Here is a 22,458-nt window from a genome sequence, read left to right as displayed (position 1 = left end):
AACACTGACCAGCGGCAGGCGGAGGAGATTACCGGACCATTTGGAGAGAAAACGCTCCACCTGAAAATGCATGGGGGTTTTACGGAGTTTACAGCAATTTCCGATGAAGTTGTTGCCAATATGAGGTTATTAATGTTATCAGTGGAGCGCAGTTTGGAAACAGTGTATTTGGCCTGATTGGTATGCAGGTTTTAAGGGTAATTTTAAAGGCTTAATTTGTGTCGATCAGTCAATGACAGGTGTTTATTGGAAACCACTTCAGTCGACAGAAGTAGATAGAATAAATATGCATGTACCGGTAATAGAATAAACCAATTCGACTTGTTTTTCTTCAATGCACATTTTCCAACTGCCTGCACTTTGCAAGTACAAGTACATTTCTCCACTATGAGATCAGTAAAGTCATATCTCCTATCTTATTATACTAAACGTCTTTTTGTCCCGAGGCTCTTTCAGTGGACATTGGAGAAATACTCACATATATTATAAATGATTATAAGTATGATAGTACACTCTCCAAAGCCGTCCCACCTGAATCAAAAGGTGAAAGTCATAGGTAGTTGAGTCACATCCCTCAGCTCTTCTGCACATCCCGATTGTGAACAGGTTGGGCCACTAATGCTAACACTGCGCTAATATTAGCTTCTGACTTCCTGGTTTGCGCTAGAGGAAAAGGCACTATGTTTTGACACAAAACAGCGCACAGGGGCTGTTTTTCTTTCTAAAATGTCACGTTTACAATGTAGATCAATATAATTTAATTTGCATTAAGTTGCGCTGTCAAACTCATACAATAAATCAAAAACAATTGTCTGGATTATTGCCAATGGCACATCACATCACGGCCCAGTTCAGCTGGCTTATGTCACACCATTAACTTCCCTCTGCTGCCCAAACCGAGGAACACTGTTCAAACAAACCATTCAATTTGTGTAAAATGAGTCACCAGGCAAAACATTTCCCCAAAACACCAACCCAGAACAGTTGAAGATGTTGGGCTGTTTCTTGTTATCCCGGTAACTTGACCATGCTGAACATAAGGGTTAGCTACAGCCGCAAGCAGCAATAAAGGGCCAAGCTCCAAACTAGTTAATGTCTGGTTAGGTTTGGCCTGTACATTTATCTGCATTTGTGGGATTAATATGAAACACAATGGCTTTTCCTTTATAGTTGTGAAATAATTATCAGTCTTACACCTAGATCATGGGTTCTCAAACTTTTCAGGCCGCGACCCCTAAATCAAAACAAAACATCAAATTCAATGTCTGATATCTTAAAAATGTTGTGTCAAAATCTTTGTGCGACCCCCCAAGGGGCCCGACCCCCATTTTGGGGACCACAGACCTATAATTAATAAAAATATGTCCAATGACAAATAATTATAGGTTTCTCTATTATTCAAATTACATTAAAATGATCTAGCACAGCGGTTAGCACTCGTGCTTCACAGCTAGAAGGTCCGGGTTCGATTCCCGCCAGGGACGGGGCCTTTCTGTGTGGAGTTTGAATGTTCTCAACGTGTCTGCGTAGGTTTCATCCGGGTTCTCCGGTTTCCCCTACCACTAAAAACATGTACAATAGGCCAAGATGTATGAGAGTGTGTTTGAGAGTGCACATGGGAGGACGGATGGAAATTATCCCATCCATCGTGGCTCGTTCATTAACTTGCACTGGCTCGACCAAATAATCCAATAAATAAATAAATGAATCAAAAGAAGTATAATTATTATATAATATAATACGTACTAGTATTCGACTATATCTAATACTTTGAGGATCTATAAATCACACATCGTCGGATTGTTTCATGTAATATATGACTTCCTATGCACCCATGGAAAGATCAATGCGGCAAGAAAATCAATGTGTTGCAGATTTTCTGTATTGCTGTGATAATTTAAAAAGGTTGCTCAGCTTATTGTCCTAACTCAATGCGGATGTCCATTCAATCCCAGTGTTTTGATTAAAAGACTTTGTGATCAGTACAACAGTATACTATAGATCCTTCAAACTGGGATCTATATCTGATCTTTCAAAATGCTCACACAAGCAGCTCTTTGATCGTGAACCGCTCCATCTCTGACCACCTGCCTTACATCTTATTGTTTAAACAGACCACAAAGACCTTTTGTAGTGATTTCCAGGAATCTCATCTTTAGGGCCTTTCGGACTCACAATAGTATCTCCATCTCTGTCATTCACTCTTAACCTTGCGAGGTGAGCTAATCCTACAGCAGCTGCTTTGAATAAGAGAAGTCTCGCTTTAAACAATGAATTTCCTGCACGCCGCTGTAATGGAGGCGAGCGAGAGCGGGCGTAAGAATGTATACTGTTGCGAGGCTTTACTTAGAGCCTCACTTGAGTATCCGAGATGTGGCTTTGGTCCAAGGATCTGCAGTGTAAAGCTGCCGGATTTGTAAGCAGCGCCGGAGATGAAGCAGAGTGGACCACAAAAGGAATGTGATGTTGTTTACACTTATGTAAACAAATATTACGTCATGTCACCACACACTGCCAGGATTTCTGCTACATTTGCATTGTGTAATTCTGTCAAAAGAACCTTCCTCTCACTGCATCGGACTTCTTATTGATTTAAATTTTGTTTTTTTATTTGTGTATTTTATGTATTGTATGTGTTGCATGACATTTAAATTATTACAATAAAACTACCATGGCAACACAGTTTGAATGAAAAGGAGCAGAGGAGAGATCAATAAGATCAATCTTATATTATCTGCCTCTTTGTTAACTTTACTTCACAATCACATCAGTTGTCTTTTTTTTAAAACAATATTTCCAATTACTATCAAGCAAGACAATTTTCCATTGTTTATTCCAACAATTTTTTTGTATTTTATGTACAGTATTTACAAATATCCCAAAATACAAAACCATCATACTAAAATTGTTCAAAATTTTCAAAGAAAAATGAGACTTGCTGTCAATTCTGAATTACCAGCTGTAGGTCCAGACTCATTTGTAACATCCCGATGAGTTTTTATGCAGAGGTCTCACAATTATCTGTCTGGCATTTGACATTCTCAAATCATTCAGATATTATCGGGTGATTAATAGATTTAAATACAGTACTTTAGTTTCTGCCCAATGTATGACTTAACTGGTCCATTTCAGAAAGGTACACTTCATTATTTCGGGTAGACAGGAGAGAGAACAGGTCTATGGTGCCAGAGGTTTGCTCGGACCTCATTTCGACCCAAGAGTTTTATAATTTAACCCGGAGTTTGAGCTCACCTCGTAGAGCGCTTGCTTTGATAATAAGAGCTTGTTTGTAGGATCGGTTTCCACACTTTCTCTATTCACATGAGCCGTATTAATAATAATAATGCATTAGTCTTATATAGCGCTTTTCCAGACACTCATAGTCGCTTTACAATTTCATGCGTTATTCATTCACTCCATACCCTATGATGGTAAGTGAGGCAACCAGTCTGCGCCATCAGTGACCACTCACTCACTAACTCACTCACTCACTCACTCACGCACTCACTCACTCACTCACTCACTCACTCACTCACTCACTCACTCACTCACTCACTCACTCACTCACTCACTCACTCACTCACTCACTCACTCACTCACTCACTCACTCACCCCAGGCCCTTCCCTGCTTAGCTTCCGAGATCTGACGAGATCGGGCAGAGCAAAGGCCAGAAATCTAGGCCTGACACTTCTACACAATTAGCTTTGAGTTATGCACATGAAATATATATTATTTATGCACTTTTTATATACATTGGGTCAATATTGCCTTTCTTTCTATTTTTTGTTCTTTTTTTTGCCTCACCTGCCTTTGTTCTGTCCACTTATTTGCTCACTCAGACACTTCTGCATTATCTCTGCTGGACTGCACCAACTTGCTAACTAACTCACAGGGGTGTTCAACTTAACCCTGCTGTGACTCAGTTCAGCATCCAATGGCATCTCCCTGCTGCCGCAAAATGAATGAAAAGGCAAAAGTTATTTCTTATTTCAACACCTCAGCCATTATTTGATAGATTTAAATGACGACAAATAGGACAACTGTGAGAGTCCATTATTAGTAGCTTTTTTTCCTGATGACCCAAAAGTGCCGTAACCAGCACGCCACTGTAGGGTGCATGTTTTCTGTTGATGAGTCCAACCAGAGGAAACATAGAACGTGTAAACTCCAAACAGAAAGAGTAAAAATATCACCCGCAAATGAAAGGCGTCCTCTCGAACCCTGTTGCACAAACACAGTGTTGCGACGTACACGGGGTGGCATAAACAAGTGTACAGACATGCTCACTCCCTCAGAGACGGGGAAGGAGTCACCGTGCCATGTTTACACACCAAAGATATCGCTTTGAAGTGCTTTGATTTATGCGTCTGACATTCATAGCAGAACACACAAGTAAACAGGTAACGTGTCCTATTTCTTTGTCTCAGATTAAAACAATAATTAAAGCTAAAAAGGAAGTCTACAACTGCAGCCATTTATCTAAGCTTAGGACTGGAGGAAACGGCTGCCTCATAGCGCCAAATCTATACAGCAAAAATGATGATGAGTAAGTTGGCTCATTAGCAGGCAGTGTGAGTCTAAAGTGTTGGGGGTGTGTTTGGAAGATAATGGAATGACAAGGTTAAACCATAAATTAGAAAAATAATGCTCTTTTCTTGCTGTAGCTTAATAGTAGACAGTGCTGTTTAATGGACGACGAATAAGCTTTTAGAATCTTAATAGCATTTAATTAACATACAAATTAGGTAAGAGGAAGTCATTTATTGTTTTGAAGTCGGGTGGAAATTTTGCAGAACTTCTTTCTCCAAGTCGGAACTGCAGACAAAGTTATTGAAATAGATGAGTGCGGTATGACCAGGGCTGGACTAGAAGGGAAAATCGGCCCTGGACTTTCTGGTCAAGACCAAGACCAGCCCTCCCTTCCATCTCTCTTGGTACAGCCTTTTTCTGCTAACTGCACTTGTGGTTTCTGTGCTCCGCAGTGTTTTACTGGATGCTTTTATACGTTTTTGCTGTGTTTTTTTGTGTGTGTTTTTTACTGCAGGGAGTCCATAATGGTCTTGAAGAAAGCAGCTTTTTAAAAGTAAACAAACAGCTAGCTAATGAGCTAAAGACATTATAGACCTATAAATGTCTTCTTCTGACACTGAAAAGGCACCAAGAGCCCCTTACACCGGCAGCACAGTCAAAGCGTTGCAAGAGGCGCTACAGGAAACAAAAAAAAAGACAAATGAGGAGGTACCCGGGCAAGACTCACAGCTAAGCCACACATGCCTTCTATTGTTCTGGCTAATGGACTTCACTGGGAAATAATACAGGTGAACTGCTACGCTCTTCCCAGAAGATGGAAAAAGGCTGTTGTGGAGCGGAGGCAGCTGTGCAGGAGGAAGAGGAAGGAGGAGGAGGTGACCAGTGCAGGACACCACGCTCTGAAACAGGGACAAACCCAGGTGGCGGTGCAGAGGATCAGACGAGCTACACTGCAGGCAGCCGGACAGGTTTCCTCAAGGTGCTACGGTTTTTCCCCGACCTCCAAAAACATGCTGGTCAGGTTGGCTCAGTCGCAGCGGCTCAGGACTAATACCTGAACACAATTTCGTTTACTTGCTTACTTTGACTGTCCAAAAGTGCTATATAAAACCAAACCAATTATTACTGTTACATAAACTGTGGCCCTGGCAGGTATAGACATCAGTGGTGCAACAGGCATCTTTATTTATCTGAGATGTGTAGAAAAGGGCAGGTTCGGGGTGTTTCCGCAGCCTAACAGGAACCAATCCCCGATCAGAATGGGGTCTGAAAAGCTTTTCAACCGGAGTCGGCCTCTGTCGTGGGGCCAACATGTGATTAGCCTGAATGGGGCGACCAAAACATGCAAAGGTAACCCAAGCACACGCACTGAGAGACCACACAAACTTCCGGGCCTTCTTTTGTCTGTGTGGAAGCCGGTAATGAATATTTTCAGCTGAATTTGTTTCTAAATGTATGAATAGTCACAACTGCTGGTCTAAACATATTTCTCTCGGTGTCGGCTCATGGGGGAGCAGTTGGAGGCACTTAAAATGGCCACACTTTTTAATCTTAACAATGACAGGAGCGCGTAACAGCTGCCGCTTTGTTCGGCGAACGCTCCTACGTCTCGGTTTTATTGGTAATTACAAAGCGCCTTGTGCAGTGATCAGACAGCGCCGTTCTCCCCACTCCAGCGCGCACAGATGAGCTGATAAAACATCCACACAACCAGAGCCGTCTGCTGCCTCGCATAATGGATTATAGATTCAATTTAATCTCAATGTAAAGTGAGCAGTCCAGGCGTGGCTTGAGGGGGGGGCAATGACATCCTTTTCTTAATTGAGCGTCAGTGGAGACCAGCGGTGCATAGACAAGACGCTGGAGGCAGTTAGAGGGGATAGACTTGCACCACTGTTAATCAACAGATATCTTTAGCCCTCTGGATTTATTGCAAGTTTGATACGGTTCTTCGGATTTCTGTAAAGTACTAACTAAAACAAAGGAATGCCTAATTAAAACAAGTCCCCATTTCATCTCTGGACAGTTACTGGATTAAATTCCAACAGTGGAGGAATATTTACCGTATTTGTCAGTTTTATAAGATCTTTTGGACTCTAGGCTTTATTTGACAGGACAGTGTGTGGAGTGTTGGAGCCAAGACTCTCAATGCAAGAGACAGAAGGAGATGATTTGACTTTACCATTTATGTTAAGCCGATGCTCTGAGACTGTCGGGTATACAGTTGGTCAGCAGAAAAAGATGGTTAAGTGTCCTGTAGTACAACTTTGACCTGTCTCATTGTTTGAAACTCAGGTACACAATGTTTAAAAACAACTTTTTGTGTAGTTTGTGCAGATTAGTGTAACGCTAGACCGTAAGTTAAGTTGGTAATCAGGAGTATAACTAAAGTCTCCAATTGCCTTATGGTAAGAGTTAAACATATCCCCTATCATAATGCCTTCCATGCCGTGTTCTGCTCTCGAATTCAACAATACCTAACCTACAGTGTAGAAGTATTGGGCAATAATCAAAAATAACAATAATACTGCCATCTATTCTTTACTACTTTTCCCCAAAATGATTAAAAATGCAGGATCTTCTACAATAATGAAATGCACTGGTCGTGTTCAAAGCTTATCAGTATTTATTACCTGTTAATATTCAAAATATGTTTTCTCATAAAGATGAGTTGTACGAGCTTCACCAGGAGAGGTTTTTCTATGTCTGTGTGATGTTGCGGAACGGTCTGGGGCTCGAACTAAAGCACTATCAAAGCCTTCACCATTTCAAATGCCTTTACAAACTAAATGTCTGGTCTCAATACAAAGATAATAAGGTTTGATTGTGTTCACGTTCTGTGGACAGTTGGATTAGAATCTAATCCTACTCTCCATCTAATCATTAGATGTTACTTACCCTTGTGGTATTCTGTTTACCATTCTTTAGTATTTGGAAATCACTGTTACCAGTGGTAATATCTGGATGTATTATGAGACAGTTGCATGTGTGGTTTTGCACATGTGCCACTATACTATTATTTCCTAATTTGGTATTTTTGAGATACTTAAAATATTTTTTTTCTTTGATAGATCGGGGTGCAATAAGTTTTCTTCTCCCACTGTATTGCAGTATTTAAGTGATTATTGTGTATCTTTTCTGTTTGTTTTGTTCTTGGCACACTATTTGTTTGAAATAAATGAAAACGAAATGAAATTAGGATTGTGTTTCTCATTAGCACTTGGGAAGCCTGTTGAGGGATTTACCAAAATCATTTAAATTCCAGAAGGAAAAAAACAAAACAAAAAAACAACCAACAACAACTGACAACATCAACATACTGATTAGCGGAGAGTTGAACGTGTGAATATCCTGAATGTTTTGTTTTTTTTTGGATGGCATAACTTTGCAAATTCCCATGAAGCAAGATTTTTCTTATTATTATTTCTTGAGACTTCATGTTATTCTCATTGGACCCAACTTTTAATGCTGCTGAGGAAACTAGTCAGGAGTATTGGGTCGACTGCAATGGCCCAGCTTCAGATCGTCCGCTGGGGTTCGGTCATGTGTACTGAGGCTACTGTCCTGCCAATGCTAAGATTAAACATCCAAACAATATATATTACATTACCGATAATTGAACGATTTTTGTAGCTCATTACAACAAACCTCTGTCACCAAGCAATCGATAAATGTGCCCCGAGTGTCACGAGAAAAACGCAAAAGAAGTTTTTTTTTTTAATTGGTGATTTTCGTTTTTTTGCCGTGGACGTTACAGCGAACATATTTGGAAGTGGATTTATTAATCACGGATTATGTGGCGCTGCTTCCTAATGAAGAGCCTTGATGGCAAAGCAGCGACAGCGGGACAGAGACGATGCTTTGCTCCCAGACAGGACACCACTTTGGCCACGCAGCTTCAGCGTTAAAAAAAAAGCTTCCCACAAAAGCACCAGTAACTTTTGTATCTTTTTATTACGGTGGATTTCGCGTTTGAGTTGATCTCTGATGTCTCGCTCTGTGAACAAAACATCCGCCTGTTTCCACATTAGAATACGCTCGTCTCCTGCTTCCTTTTGTTGTTTGGGGAGGAGGCACCGCTGCTTTGGTTTGCGTTGTTGACACATCCTTTAGCGAACAAATGCCACGCAAAAAATGCAGTTTTATACAGACGCCTATTGTGGATCAGTCTATGTCGAGTGAGTGAACTCTGAAACCCCACACACATGACACGACAGGAGGAACTTTACAGCGGTATGGCTTTTCTAAATGAGATGTAAATGAGTCTATTGTCACTCCGAGGGAGGTGAGAACAGCCCAAAAGTTTAGAGGCCGATTCCTCTCTTTGACATATTTCCAGTTCCTAAACTGAACTTGCCACATCTTCTCCAAATATGATCAGATTTCCATGTGTCACACATTGTTGGAAACTACACTTTCACAAGCTATGTCCTGCTCAAAATGAACCAAAACCAAGTTGTGTCCCCCGTTCTCGTGATGGGAATATTACTCAGTTTCAGAGTTTATGCAGGCAGCAGTAAGTTAAATCAGATGCTTTGTTAATGCCGAAACAAAGTCACAATTGCGACAAATCTGAGCATTCTCTGCCATTAGCAAGGAAAGTGGGGAAACGCAATGAGCAAAAAATTATAATTAGTGTGGAATTAATTCACACTATTTTGACACTATTCATTTCATGGGGTTTCGTCCTTTTAAATTTCCCATGAAAACAATAGATTTCTCAACTTAACAAGCAACTTTCCTGTCACAACGTACAGAAAATACAAATGGACTGATGGGGTTTGCCTGCATGTGCATGAGTACCTTTCTTACATTGTTTTGTTTTTTTCTCTCCTCTCTCTCTCTCTTCACTCTTGTGCCGTTATGGCTTTGCAGAGACAGCGGCTTTTGAGGATTGGCGTCGAGCTAAATTGCTCCGCGCGAGCTTGGTCACGGCTCAGCTCTCCTTGAGATAATGAAATGACAATTAATGGGAAAGCGGCTGCCATTCACTCATTTGTTCCTGCGCGACGCCGGCAGACTCGCGGCAGGACAGACACACGGACCACAGTTAGGGCACTCTTAAAACTGTGCAGCCAGCGTTTTACAGTGATGCATGGACGTCCAACAAAGCACAACATGCAGCGCTGATAATAGACGGACAAGTAATTACGGTTAATCAAAGTTTAACGCTCACATTATTGTCTTGTAATGGCTTTATTTATCTAAAGTCTGCCTGTCAACCCTGCGCTAATATTGATTCAGCCGCTTAAAAAGTTATCCTCAAGCTGTTTGATAAGTAATTAGCGATATATTTATCAAATGATTGATTCAATTCAGTCCAATTTAACATAATAAAAAAAAAAAAGTATATATATATATATATATATATATATATATATATATATATATATATATATATATATATATATTAACATATGGAAGTGTATTCCAACGTGAAGCTTATTGTTTGCATACACATTGATTATAAGCAAAGCTGGATAAACAGTATACACTGCACGATTTTGGCTCTCTGAGAAGAAAGATCACGGTGGGTTGTGAGATCATTTTCCGTGGGTCGCAGCCTTGGCCAAAAAAATGATGTGTTGATTGTTTTAATCAACAACACTTACTTACTTACATACTTGACTTAAACAGCACATATACTTTGATAACAGTAGAGGCGAGTGCTGGCTCACAATTTTTTAATTTGCTGTGCAGTGCCCATTCAAAAGACGATAATCACACTATGTACATCTGGTTTAAAATGTAAACAAAACAAAACAAAAACCTCAGCATTGGGAAAATCCAAAATGAAAGAAAATAGATAAGTCAATAGGAAGTTTACCTTTCTTTTATCTTGCCTTACTCATTCATGTACTTTATTTACTTGTTTGTTTGCTATTTTGTTAATTTAAGCTTAAAGCAGAACTAAGTAACTCATGCCCCTAGAGGCCATAAGCGCCACTGCAGGTGTCATAGCATGTTGCAGTTTTTACTCATTAATTGTCCCTGAGAGTAAAAATACTACGCTGACAGAAAAGACAAAGGGAGAGAGGGATATTGTACATTCAATTACACAATGGAGATATTTTTTTTTCCACTCAAACTTGGCTGTAAGCACCGCTAAATTTACACACACAGTTACCATTGCCCATTAGTCTGTTAGCTTCTTCATGATGCTATTAGTGTATATTGGTGACTCCGACCCGGTGGCAGGAAAGTTGCAATCGTGGTTTTCTGGCCAGAGACACCAGTGGGAGATGAAAGACCCCCCAATCATCCCATTGACACTTGTATTACCCCCTGAGGGACTACAAAAATGATTTATTAAGGTAAACAAGTTATTTAGTTCTTCTTTAAAGCAGGGATTAAAGCAAAAAATTTCACTCTGAAAAAAAAAAGTTCAACTAAAATCCTTGCCAATATTCAGTACATTGTTGCAGGGCAGCAGAGTGCACATAGTCCTCTGTGGGTTCAGGAAATACATTGTTAAATGATTCCTATGTTACAAACTGCAATTGCAAATGTTCCAAAAATGTTGTTTATATTCTTTAAGCCTTGGTTTAAGGTGACTTCTGTACCGTATTTACATTGCAAGTTCTGCATCCTTTATGGGGCCTTTTCGTCCGGTTGAGCCACACATCAATGATCCGGCGGATCACTCAAATGCACTCATTATAAGCTGTTTAACTCATGTACCACCTGAGTATTTCCATCTTTAACCCAGTGGCACCGGAGCCAGTGCATTATTTACTATAGCCACAGGCCTGTACACGGCACTCAGCTTGTATATGTTTCAGAGGATAAAAGGCAGAACCCCAGGAAAAAAGATCAAATCTGTATTTATTGTCCGTTTGTATCGGTCATTGTGCCCAAAAGCATTTGACTCACACTTCATGGGCAGTGGTGAACCGCAAGTTTTGATTCTGTTTCAAAGGATTTAAAAATACAAATTCTCTTTAAAAGATGCAACATGGTAAATATCCACTTTCCCTTCCTTTACTGTAGTAGTTTATTGTAAATGTATTGATGTTTTTTGTTTAAACCTGCCCAAGGCTATGCACTGCCCTTGCATATTATAAGAATTTTACGTATTCAGAGTGCGCTCCGCGGTAATGCAATTTCCCCCCCCTTAAGTTAATGCGCTTGAAAAACAAAATGGCCAATTCATAACCATTATCTCGGTAGAAGAAACACGTCGAAATTACAGCATTACTTTGCTGCTTTGAGCTCCATATTGCGATGCGGAGCAGACCGGGCGCTGTATGTTCAGTGTCTCCAAATACGATTCATTTATCTGACGCCAAAAGCTGGCAAAGTATGACATGAAATTGCATCATGTGTGTTATTATGCCGGAGCGGGACCTGATAAAAGCGGCGTAATCGAGTTTGTGAAGTCTCTGTTTGCTCATGGCTGATCAGGCTAAGCTGCCGAGCCACTGCAGCAGAATGTGGGAGCACTGCCCGAAATGTGGAATTAAAAAGTAAGTAACTAAGCTAAACAAAGGCTACAGCAACTGGAGTAATAACAATAATAGATATATTAATTATGTTTGTATAAGTGTTTAAAGGCACATTTATTGGCACACTTCAACCAGGTGAAAACTTTAGAAATAGCACGTTTATCAGGATTAAACCAGGACAACGCTACTTAAACTCAGACTACACTGGAGTATGCAAGGACCATGCCAGGACTAAAACAAGTACTAACATCAAAGCCTAGACTAAACCAGGACTAAGACCTGGGACACTCTGCCTTAAGTCCTCCAGACTTCAGTGTGAGCGTTTAGCTACTTCTAACACATCTGCAGTGAATTTAACAAACAGAATAAGCTTGTGTGCACTGGGCTGGTCAATGCAAACACAAGGTATTTAAAACTAAAATTGAAAGTACAAATCCATGGTCCACCAAAGCTTCAAACAATAAAAAACAACTTCAGGGAGGCATTGCTCGGAAGGTAATTGCACAATTACCTCAATAAAAGCCTAGTTTCTATAGGTTTTTGAACATAAAGTGTCTAGCGCCTGACACAGGCAAATAAAAATAACAAAAGCTATTTGTGTCTGGCGCTTGTTATGCATAATCAGTGTGGCCACTTGCAATCCAGCTCCATGAAAGTAAAAACACGTCAAAAACATTCTGCATTACACAACATACGGTCAGAGCGATTACAACACAAGGACGACATAAAAACTCGGAAAGGACAAAGTAGTAAAAATAGGACCAGCAAGGCCAAAGCCTGAACTGAACCAGGACTGAACCAGGACACAGTCGACTAAACTAAGACACAAACTAAACTATTGCAGACTATGCAAGAAGTAAGTCATGAATAAACCAGCATAAAAACATGACAGTCCAAGCCAGAACCAGGACTAAAGCATAGCATTACCAACAACAGCAAGGCACAAGGGAAGTTGCAAAACATTACATTACATCCATTTTTTTGCAGCCACTTGGTTTGCATATGGGGGTTACCTGGTACTGGCTGGCCTTGGCGAGCTCCTGATTGGCTGTCTCCACGTTGGATGAGGTGGTCTGGATGTAGTCTTCAATGCTGTCTGCATAAGAAAAAGAAGACACAGCGGTGAGTACAGGCATGTGCCGCTGTCCGTGGTGCTGAAAAGAAATCACTAGAGAACAGAAAGGATGAATAAATAAATGAGTATAAATGAACAGAAACAAAATCTAAGAATATGTACAGAGTGCACATTTACAAAGTGGAAAAATATAATTATAGGGCAGTATTTTCAGTGTATACAAAGATAGAACAGATATAATGCATTTCAAAATTGACATATCTTCAGTGTTTGTAGTAAAATGTAAAAAGCCTCCAGTACTGATGGAGGGGGATTTTGGAAAAACATTTCATCTGTAACATTTGTAGACAAAATATACTGTACCTAAATATAGCCTATTAAATTGACATATAGAATGCATTTATAGGCCCCAATGAATGAGTAAACTAGAAACTTGAGGAATTTGAAGTTCCAAAAAATGCTGAAAGTGTTTAAGTCGGAAGAACTGCTGAATTTACGTAAATCACGAAAGTGTTGTTGAACCTGTTGAAATCGCTGAAATTACAGAATCTGAACAAATAGATGAAAGATCCTGAAGTACCTGAAGTCCTATTAAAATGAATGGCCTGAATTCCCAATCCAGTCGAAGACAAGACTGTAAAAGGCGGAATTTTGCTGAAAAAGCACAAGTTGCTAAACGTGACCAAATTGCAAACCATGAATTTGTGGAAGCCCCATTAAAAATCAATAGGGGGAAACCCGGAAATCGCTGTATTCCTAAGGTATCCTGCAGTCAATAAATGAATCATGATCGTCACTTTGACATTTCATTGAATCGTATTTCACACTGTTATTCATAGTGATGTGCACTGAGAAGAAAGTGATGTTCACTTAAAGTAAGCAGTAGAAAATAATCTGACACTATTTTTAGCCAAGAATCTCAAAGGCCTGAAATAGTCAGCGCCGCTCAAGTGTGAGGAAACTCTTTTCAGGTGATATGAAAAATGAAAATACTGCACAGTGGAGAATTACTCAACAGACAGTGGCTTAAAAGAATGTCTGCTTAAAGGGAAAAAAATGGTATTAGGTGCCTTGGCAATAATTCACAACATGGGCTCACACTGTGTTTAATAAAAGGTGCCGTTTCATGAATTAAGATATTACATTTCAAGTTTGTGAAAATAAATGGTTTCCTCTTACATTATTGCGTTTTCCGAGACGGTCATTCTGAAAAATAGCTTGTTGCATGATCTGTCCACAAATTTGAACTGCATAGTTTAAGGTGCTGTTTCATGAGCAATTTTTCTGTGCCCTTCCCCAGATCTGTGCCTCGATACAAACCTGTTTCGGAGGTTTACAGACGGTTCCTTTGACTTCAGGGCTTAGTTTCTGCTCTGACATGCACTGTCAGCTGTGGGACCTCACAGAGAGGTCAAATCAAGTCCAATCCATGCAATTTACCACAGGTGGACTCTGGTCAGTTTGTAGAAGCATCTCAAGGACGAGCAGTGAACCTATATCTCATGGTTAGCCCAGGCTTAGGTGAAGTCGGCCCTTGCGGTGAGTAGACTTTCATTGTCCACTGCATAGCCAATACAAAGAAGGGATTTAGACTAGTTCCAAGTTTGTATCTATTGAATATGATCACCAAGTATGTGCAATATTACAGTATGACGTTGTTTAAAGAGTCTAGAGATTGTTTTATAGTTTAGGTTTGTTCTGTATCAGACACGGCACCCGCCCACTCGGTCATAATCTGTCCCTCTGTTTATTAGAAAGAGTATTAAGAAGAATTTAGGTTTAGGATCTGACATGACTCTAGAGCAGGGTTAGGGAAGTTTGCTTGGTGGACGGCAAATTCTCTTCATCGTCAAAAGACCAAGTAAAGCATCACTTTCTGCAAATTGCCCTGTGGTACATCATTATAACCTAAAAGGGTGTTCTGCAAGTACATTTTAAAGGAATTGACACTATTTTTCACCTTTCTAGAAAACTTTAACAGGCATTTGATTTCTGATTTGTGTAATAATATTCCTCAAAATCATCTTGAGGGACAGAGGTTCTAGGATGGGTGTCTGGTTTTGGCCCACGGAGCTGATGTTGCCTACCCCTGCTCTAGAGCCTCACACATCTGCCAAATGCATGTTTTATGGTTCAAAAACACAATTAATGAGTAACTAATAGTTAACTAATAGTTTATTCATCAACAACAAAAAAGGTTTTCTCCAAAGTTTCCGAGCTAAAGTTCCCATTGAAAATATCCAGAAATGTATTGGGAATTTTCCCTTCCATTGCAAACCTAGTCCCAATGAAATATAGCCTAGTTTTACAGCCAAATACGGAAGAATTCTGAATTTTAAGGGACCGGGAGCAGCCCTAATGACAAATGTGGCCAGGATTCAAGTGTGTTTCAACTATAAATGGATAAATGTTTGATCTGTTGAAGGCGCAAAACTTCCTTAACACAAGTGATTCTTTTAAAAGGTTATATAAAAACCAGCCTCAGAACAATTATCCTCATTTCCAGTCAATTTCCATCGCACTCGTCTGTGATTCAAACCTCCAGCGAATCAATACTTCCCCTTATCTCCCGCTTTGCCGCATCATAATGAGCCTAATAATGGGAAACTGTCTGCTGTTACTGAGTATTGTAACCTCCGCAGCCACGGTTCAGCCCCGATGTGCCCGAGCACCGTGTACAGAACCTCCTCAGCCTCCCATTAAAAAACAAAACAAAACAAGAGATGCTCCTTTCTGGTACGTCAATACCGGCGGGTTAATGGTACATGACTGAAAGGGCCTAACCGTGTGTCTGAGCTAAAATATTTGCCAGAGACACGTAATCGCCCACATATATTTGGAAAAGCGGATAATGCGGACTGTTTATTGATTGTTTGTGAGTGGAGAGCGAGAGGGGGTTGGTTGAGACAGCCCCTGATAATTGCTACAGGACCAAGGCGCTTGTTTGGAATTAACTTTTGAACTTGAGAAGCAGCTGAGGGAGTATACTGGATTAACTGTGCTCAGTGACTTGCGCAGAACGGTTAGTTAAAGTTGGAGTAGCCTCAGCAATTGTACATTAGCTCCAATAATGGCTATAGAGTGCCCAGTGCGTCCAGTCTTTAAGATGTATGGGCACACATTGGCCACGCTTCTGTCGTGAACATGATCGTTTCGGAGCAAGATCACACGTTAAGGTAAAGGTTATTTTGTCTATGATGAGGGTGAATAGGCAGGAATATGTCAGCTGATTCCAAAACTGGATTTGTTTGATCATAACTAGGATTTTCAAAGGTTATACTAATAATAGGAGCCGGAATACCACTATTTCCCATCCTGAAAATCTATTTAATGCCAGATTGAGTTAAATTTAACACTTTTTAATAACCTTTAAGGCCTTCATTTTGGTACGCCAGACTAAAATCACAAGTGATATTTAGTCGCCAATTAATTTTCTCATAGGAGAGGTGTGGTTTACGATAGTCGTTTATTGGGCCCTACGAATGTCTATTATATGCGTCTGCCTGTAGCCATAGCCAATCATATCATCTTGTCGTATATGTCGAATAGCGCGTCATCGTCTTGCCGTCCCTCCTCGTTCTGTGATTGGTCCCCAAATCCATGCGAGCATTTCGGCCATGGTCTGGACTATTGAGAATGTCTGGGCGTGAGTTTCACGTTGTTTTAAGAGAACGTAGAGCTGAAATATTGACACAAAAATACGTTGCGAGGATGCGGCGGACCCACGGCGCTCGCCTTTGACACAAGGTTTATTTTTAGATCATACAAAACTGTTGCCATGTTGACCGAATTGGTCTGCGATTATGAGGCCGACAGATAAAATATAAAGTGCGATCTGAAGCACAAGGTGTGGAGGAGATCCCCTCTGCTCTCACTTCCTCCTCTCTCTCTGAGCACCACTCTGCTGCTGCAGGACCGATGGGCGGGGCATTGAAAACACACGATGAACTCACAAGGGGCATGGTCATTGGTCATTTCTGCCGCGTTGTTAATAAATGCCCAGATAAAATGTCCAGAAAGTGACTTTCCAGATCGTGACTTTCATAAGTTGTTGATCTTCATTTATTTCAGTTCTGTTCATCACAGAGCTCCCACACATAAGGTGTATTCAGGTGTCTAGTTTCGTAACAAAAAAAACTCAAAAACTGGCTTTTGGCACTCAATGTGTTAATGCGGAAACCCTGTGATTTTGACATTCAAATGTACATCACCATCAGAGCCTCACACTTTCATTAGCCTTCCTATTATCGCCAATAAATAAGAGCACTTACTGTACATAAAGAAAAGAGCACGACTTTTAAACAATAACTGAGCTGAACATGAGCCCAGTGCCAGAACAAACTCAATCCACAGCAGCCGACTCTTACAACTTTAATATTTAAATCGCCACCGACGCAAAACGTGGCCTCTTGATGTTCTTTTTCAAATGAACGCGTTGAAGCACTTTCTGTAGCGCGTGTTGATCGCGGCTCTCCAAGCTTTAACTCGGTGTGTCCTCAGCCCGCGTGAATAGGCCGTGAACGCGCTAATCCCCATCCGCGAGCTTTCATTGCTTTGTATTTCCTGCAGCTTTTTGCTTCCAACGCCTCCACAGCGCAATCACTTCATTCAGATCCGCCACTACATCAAGAAAAGCCTGTTCAAAAAAAAAAAAAAAAAAAAGTACCGGCGGCAATTTCCAAGCCTCAGTCCCTTTAATAGGCCGAGAGTTGTTCATGCAAGAGTCCGCGGTGATAAGAGTCAGTGCAGCAGCGCAATGTAAAGTCAAGAAGTTTGCAGTGAATGTGCAAGGTTTTATCTGGAGGGGTGGGCTGTCTCTGTCTGGTGGGAGGACGCTGTGTACTTCTCATTTGTACAAACCGAAATCGGGCATCGGAACCGTTTTTCACATGCAAATGATGGCGGCTGGATGATGCGATGTTCAGACATGTTTTGATCATGTCGACCTAAAAAGTGAGGATGCAAAAGCGAGGTCTTGGAAATACACGGGGTGCCTCACGATTTGATACAACATTCGACAGACTTACAGACATGCAGAAACAAATCAATGTTTTCAGAAAAAGTTTTAATTCGAAAGCACTCTTTGTCTGAAGACATTCCTAACTTACCTTTATGAGCACAACTTTCAAGGGGCAAAACGGCAAGAGGGTCTGAATGCAGCTGATCGAGTCACGTGATCATGCAGGAAATGATGTCACCTCCACTTTTTCCAACGCAACATTCATTCAAATTAATCTCAGTCATTTCCTGAAAGTGGAGCTCCACTGATCACGTGCCCCCCCCATCGGCTGCATCCAGACCCTTCTCCAAAACGCTAATGCTAACAACAACTAGCCTGCTGGATATACAGTTGTGCCAATAAGTTTGCACACTCTGGTGGATTTCTCAAAGAATATGAATGAAAACACAAAACCTTTTTTTTCCTCACTCATAGTCAGTGATGTGAAGCCATTTATTGTGAAAAAAAAAAAAAAAAATGTATGAGCTCATTTCAAATCACCATCTATTATAGAAAACGCTATCTCAATGGCCGCCGCCTGGGCGCCGCCATGTTTATTTCCCATACCGACTTTGAAGCTAAGCAGGGAAGTGCCTGGTTAGAACTGGGATGGGAGACCGTTCCTCGGATGCTAAGCAGGGAAGGGCCTGGTTAGGACTGGGATGGGAGACCGTTTGGGAATGCATGGCCTGCACTGCGTAGTTTTTTTTCTTTCTTTTTTTTTCTTTGCTGCTGTACCATTTGTTTTCTATTTTGCTTTCACGTATTGTGAGCCCAGAGGTACATTTTCTTCTAAAGCAGCTTTGAACGCATTGCCAATTTTATTGTAAGGTTATAAATACTGTCTAATAACGATCATTTGGCTATTTCAGTTCAAAACCTACTTATTATTTTTTTTTTTGGACACTACCGTGATGCACCAAACCACGGGTCCTGCACCGTGACCCAAACCGTTAGAGCTGAACCCCTAATATTTATCCATAATTATTCCACTGTCTCTTGAATCCTGTTCCCCGAGTTTAGCGAAAATATTGTCGTAGTTTATAAGAGAGGAGCACGGGTGCATCAAACACTCCAATTGCAGTTTGTTTGAAATTGTTTTTGGCCTTCATTCTTTTACTCATTTGTAGTGGCCATAGTTTTTGGAATGGGTTGGGAACCACTGGTCTACAGCTGAACTGTGTGACGGGCTGGACATTTCTTTGTAATCACTCATAATCTCTGAATATCAAATGTGGAGACTAGCGAGGCTAGTAACAAAATAAAACACCAAAATGACCCTGTTGAAAAGTTTACACAGCCCAGTTCAGTATACAGCTTGGAGTCTTTTGTGGTTGTGGAGAAGGTTCTGTATATAATCTAATGGTAAAGCCACCCATTCTTCTTGGCAAAAAGCCTTTAGTTTAAGTGTAAGATCTCCCCACAGTGGTTCTATGATGTTGAGGTCAGGAGCCTGAGATGGCCACTCCAGAACCTTCACTTTATTCTGCTGGAGCCAGTGGCATCAGTGGACCATCTCCATATTTCACAGTAGCTATGGTGCACTTTTAGGCAAGGCAAGGCAGATTTATTTATACCGTTCATTTCATACACAAGGCAACTCAATGTGCCTATAGGGGGCTAAAGCGGGCAATACACGGTATTAGAAATTGGGGTGTGTAAACTTTTCAACAGGGTCATTTTTGTATTTTACTACATATTTTTTTCCACAATAAATGGCTTCACAACATCACTGACTATGAGTGGAAAAAGTGTGTTTTCATTCGTATTCTTTGAGAGAGGGTGTGTAAACTTATCGGCACAACTGAACATGTTTTTGCTCACTGAAGGTTAGCACTGAGCAACAACTGAATGTAACCCCTGTCAAGAAACATATATAATTCTATAGTTTGACAAAAAGAAACATACATCTATCAAGCGCAGTTTTTTTTTTTTTACACAGCCGTTCAATGGCAAAAATCGCCCAACTTTCCACTGTATACCACAGAACTTTTCACGAATGTGTGCTATTACAACATACAAAACAAGAGAAAAGAGAAAAAAAAATCAAGCACAGGGCCAGACTTTCTCCACAGAAGTAGAAAAATGACGGTTTGCTCTGCGACAGAACATCATTAACAGAGATTGACCAGTTTGATATACCAATATTGACTTGACAATCCCAGGTTGGAATCCCGCCTTTATGTGGATGACAAGTATTATACGCTTCCCAGTAAAAGACAACAGCTCTTAATTCATAACACCATGAGCAGATTTGTACTTAGCTCCTCCTTTTATCATCAACTTTTACTACAGTTTTATTCTATCACTGATAATGTAACTCACTGCGCAGCCTTTATGATCTAACACACTGTACTTGCACCTGAATGGGCCTGTTATAAATTTATCCAACATTTACTGCACAAGCTGTACTTCCAGAGGAGGATCTCACTTCACCTTTCAGCGTGCCCATATACCATCAATGACCTGGCGTTGCCCATTATAAAGTCCAGGCATGCGCATTACCTCAAGGACGTATGGAAAAACAAACGGTAATGTAAAAAAATACGACGCAATCTTCCCAGCATGCATTATTTATGTCTCGAAATGTTAACTATTGTAATTACAGCCAGTGGTACAGTGGGTAAGGCCCGGCCGTGTGAATTGGGTGAAGCTACTGTGAGTCAGCCAGGCTTTAAAGGGTACTTAAAGGGCATGCACATTAGACTGATTGAAGGCCACGGACAAAAGGGTTATTCTAGAGCAAAAGGCGGCAATTAGAACAAGTTATAGCGGGGCGAACTTCAGGAAGTGGTTTATTTTTACACGCACAGTGTTGATGCTTGGTGTATTCATGGGCATTTATGATCAAGTTACTTTACTTTCCCTTAGCTTTATTAAATTTCAATAACCAGATCATCTAATATTACAGTGATCAGAATATTAAAATCTATCTCAGTCTTACACACATTTATCCCCATATTATTCCTAGATTATTAGAAAAAGGTAGGCCGCATGCAGTAGTGTGCCGTCTTCTTCTTCCTGTAGTTATATTGCAAAGACTAAGGGCCCAATGTTCTGTTTGAAAACGCAGACTATAGCGTAACATTTTGCACTTAGTAGGAGCGCACTTTGTGATCTTGCCACTCCAGACTTAGCGCATTTAAGTGGGAAGTGTATGTGGGGTGGAGAAACACTTTATCTTCCAACTACCTATCGTGAAGGGGTGAGGGAGAGCGGTTGTGGAGGAGTGGGGGGTGAACATGTGCATTTGTGGACGGCTGTAGCTCTTTCTCTCGGGACACAAACATTGTTTAGCTCACCATGGGGTTAATAAAGTTTTTACTTTGACCTGTGAGAGCCTATCATGCTTAATGGGACTATACGGAGTTTAGAAATGTCAAAACTAAGTATTTTCCTCCCCCTACATGTTCCAGCAATGTCCTAATGTGTAGAAGGAGCCAGAATTATTCACCGCAACTGCCTCTAAAATCCTGCACTGTCACTCAAAAAGTTGTTACTTGAAGTGCCGTCATGCACGAGCTGAATATAGAGACTGCAGTTATGCGTAAGACCAGAGGTGGCAGTAGCGAACATAAAATGACCAACTTGTATCTAGTCTGTTTAAGGAAGAAGACAAGGCAGCGCAGTAAACGAGGGAATGAATGTGAGGGGTGCATTATGGATTATGGAATTTCTTTTGGCTACCAAACAATATTGATAGTTAGCGTAAAGTAACGAAGCAAGCTCTTATTTGGACCATTTTAACTGCTGGAAAATTGATGATTTAAAGAGTTTTTGTCATCGCTGTGGAGCTTGTTACAATATTAACATAAAGTCTATTTTTACAACCAGGGCTGCATATGGAGATAGACAGAAACTGAAAGAACAGAATGGCCTTTCATAAGTAGAGATGCTGTCAAAAGTGACGGCCAGTCCATGTTCACATAGTTGGTATAACTTTGTGAGAAAAACATTTCTGACCCTTGAAGGCGACTGTTGGACAAAGTCCAGGGTCTGAAACTGCAGCCTCATGTCGCCGACTTTCAGATCATTTAAACTGAAATGAGAAATAAAAACACAGAATCCTTCTTTTTTTTTTTGTCAATAAGGAGGTGGACAGTAAACAAAATCTTTTTTTTAAATTGTGACCAGAGATCCACATACACACATAGGCTATGCCTCTAAATATTCTTTATTTGTATTATTTTACGAGTGATCTGATGGTGTACAACAGAGCTAATCAATCGTTAATTTGACAGATGGAAATTTACCCACTATATTTAACATCAACACCATTTTGATACATTTTCCCTTTGATTCCAAGACGAATTGAAATGACCTTGTGCACCAGGCACAAGATCTGGCCCTATATCTGTGTGGAGAGACTGGGCTTCAGTTGTCGGGATAATGAGGACTCCCGAAAACT

At 40.6% G+C, this 22,458-nt stretch overlaps 2 protein-coding genes across 2 annotated transcripts in view; one reads left to right on the top strand and one right to left on the bottom strand.

The window, feature by feature from the left end:
- The window catches only part of dedd1 (death effector domain-containing 1), a 516,989-nt gene that overhangs the window by 354,815 nt on the left and 139,716 nt on the right, over positions 1 to 22,458 (top strand). The gene's annotated exons all lie outside the window — the stretch shown is intronic.
- Positions 1 to 22,458, bottom strand: part of tsnare1 (T-SNARE Domain Containing 1) — a gene marked incomplete at its 3' end in the record, with an annotated part of 160,497 nt that overhangs the window by 11,158 nt on the left and 126,881 nt on the right. Inside the window, exon 10 of the mRNA XM_079561375.1 lies at positions 12,990 to 13,072. Coding sequence (XP_079417501.1) covers positions 12,990 to 13,072 — 83 coding nt within the window. The remainder of the gene's footprint in view (positions 1 to 12,989; positions 13,073 to 22,458) is intronic.

Source organism: Gobius niger (assembly GCF_951799975.1).
Source record: "Gobius niger genome assembly, chromosome: 8".
NCBI classification, from domain to species: Eukaryota; Metazoa; Chordata; class Actinopteri; order Gobiiformes; family Gobiidae; genus Gobius; species Gobius niger.
The sequence above is the reverse complement of the archived record's forward strand: the minus strand, read 5'-3'. Positions and strand labels throughout refer to the sequence as shown.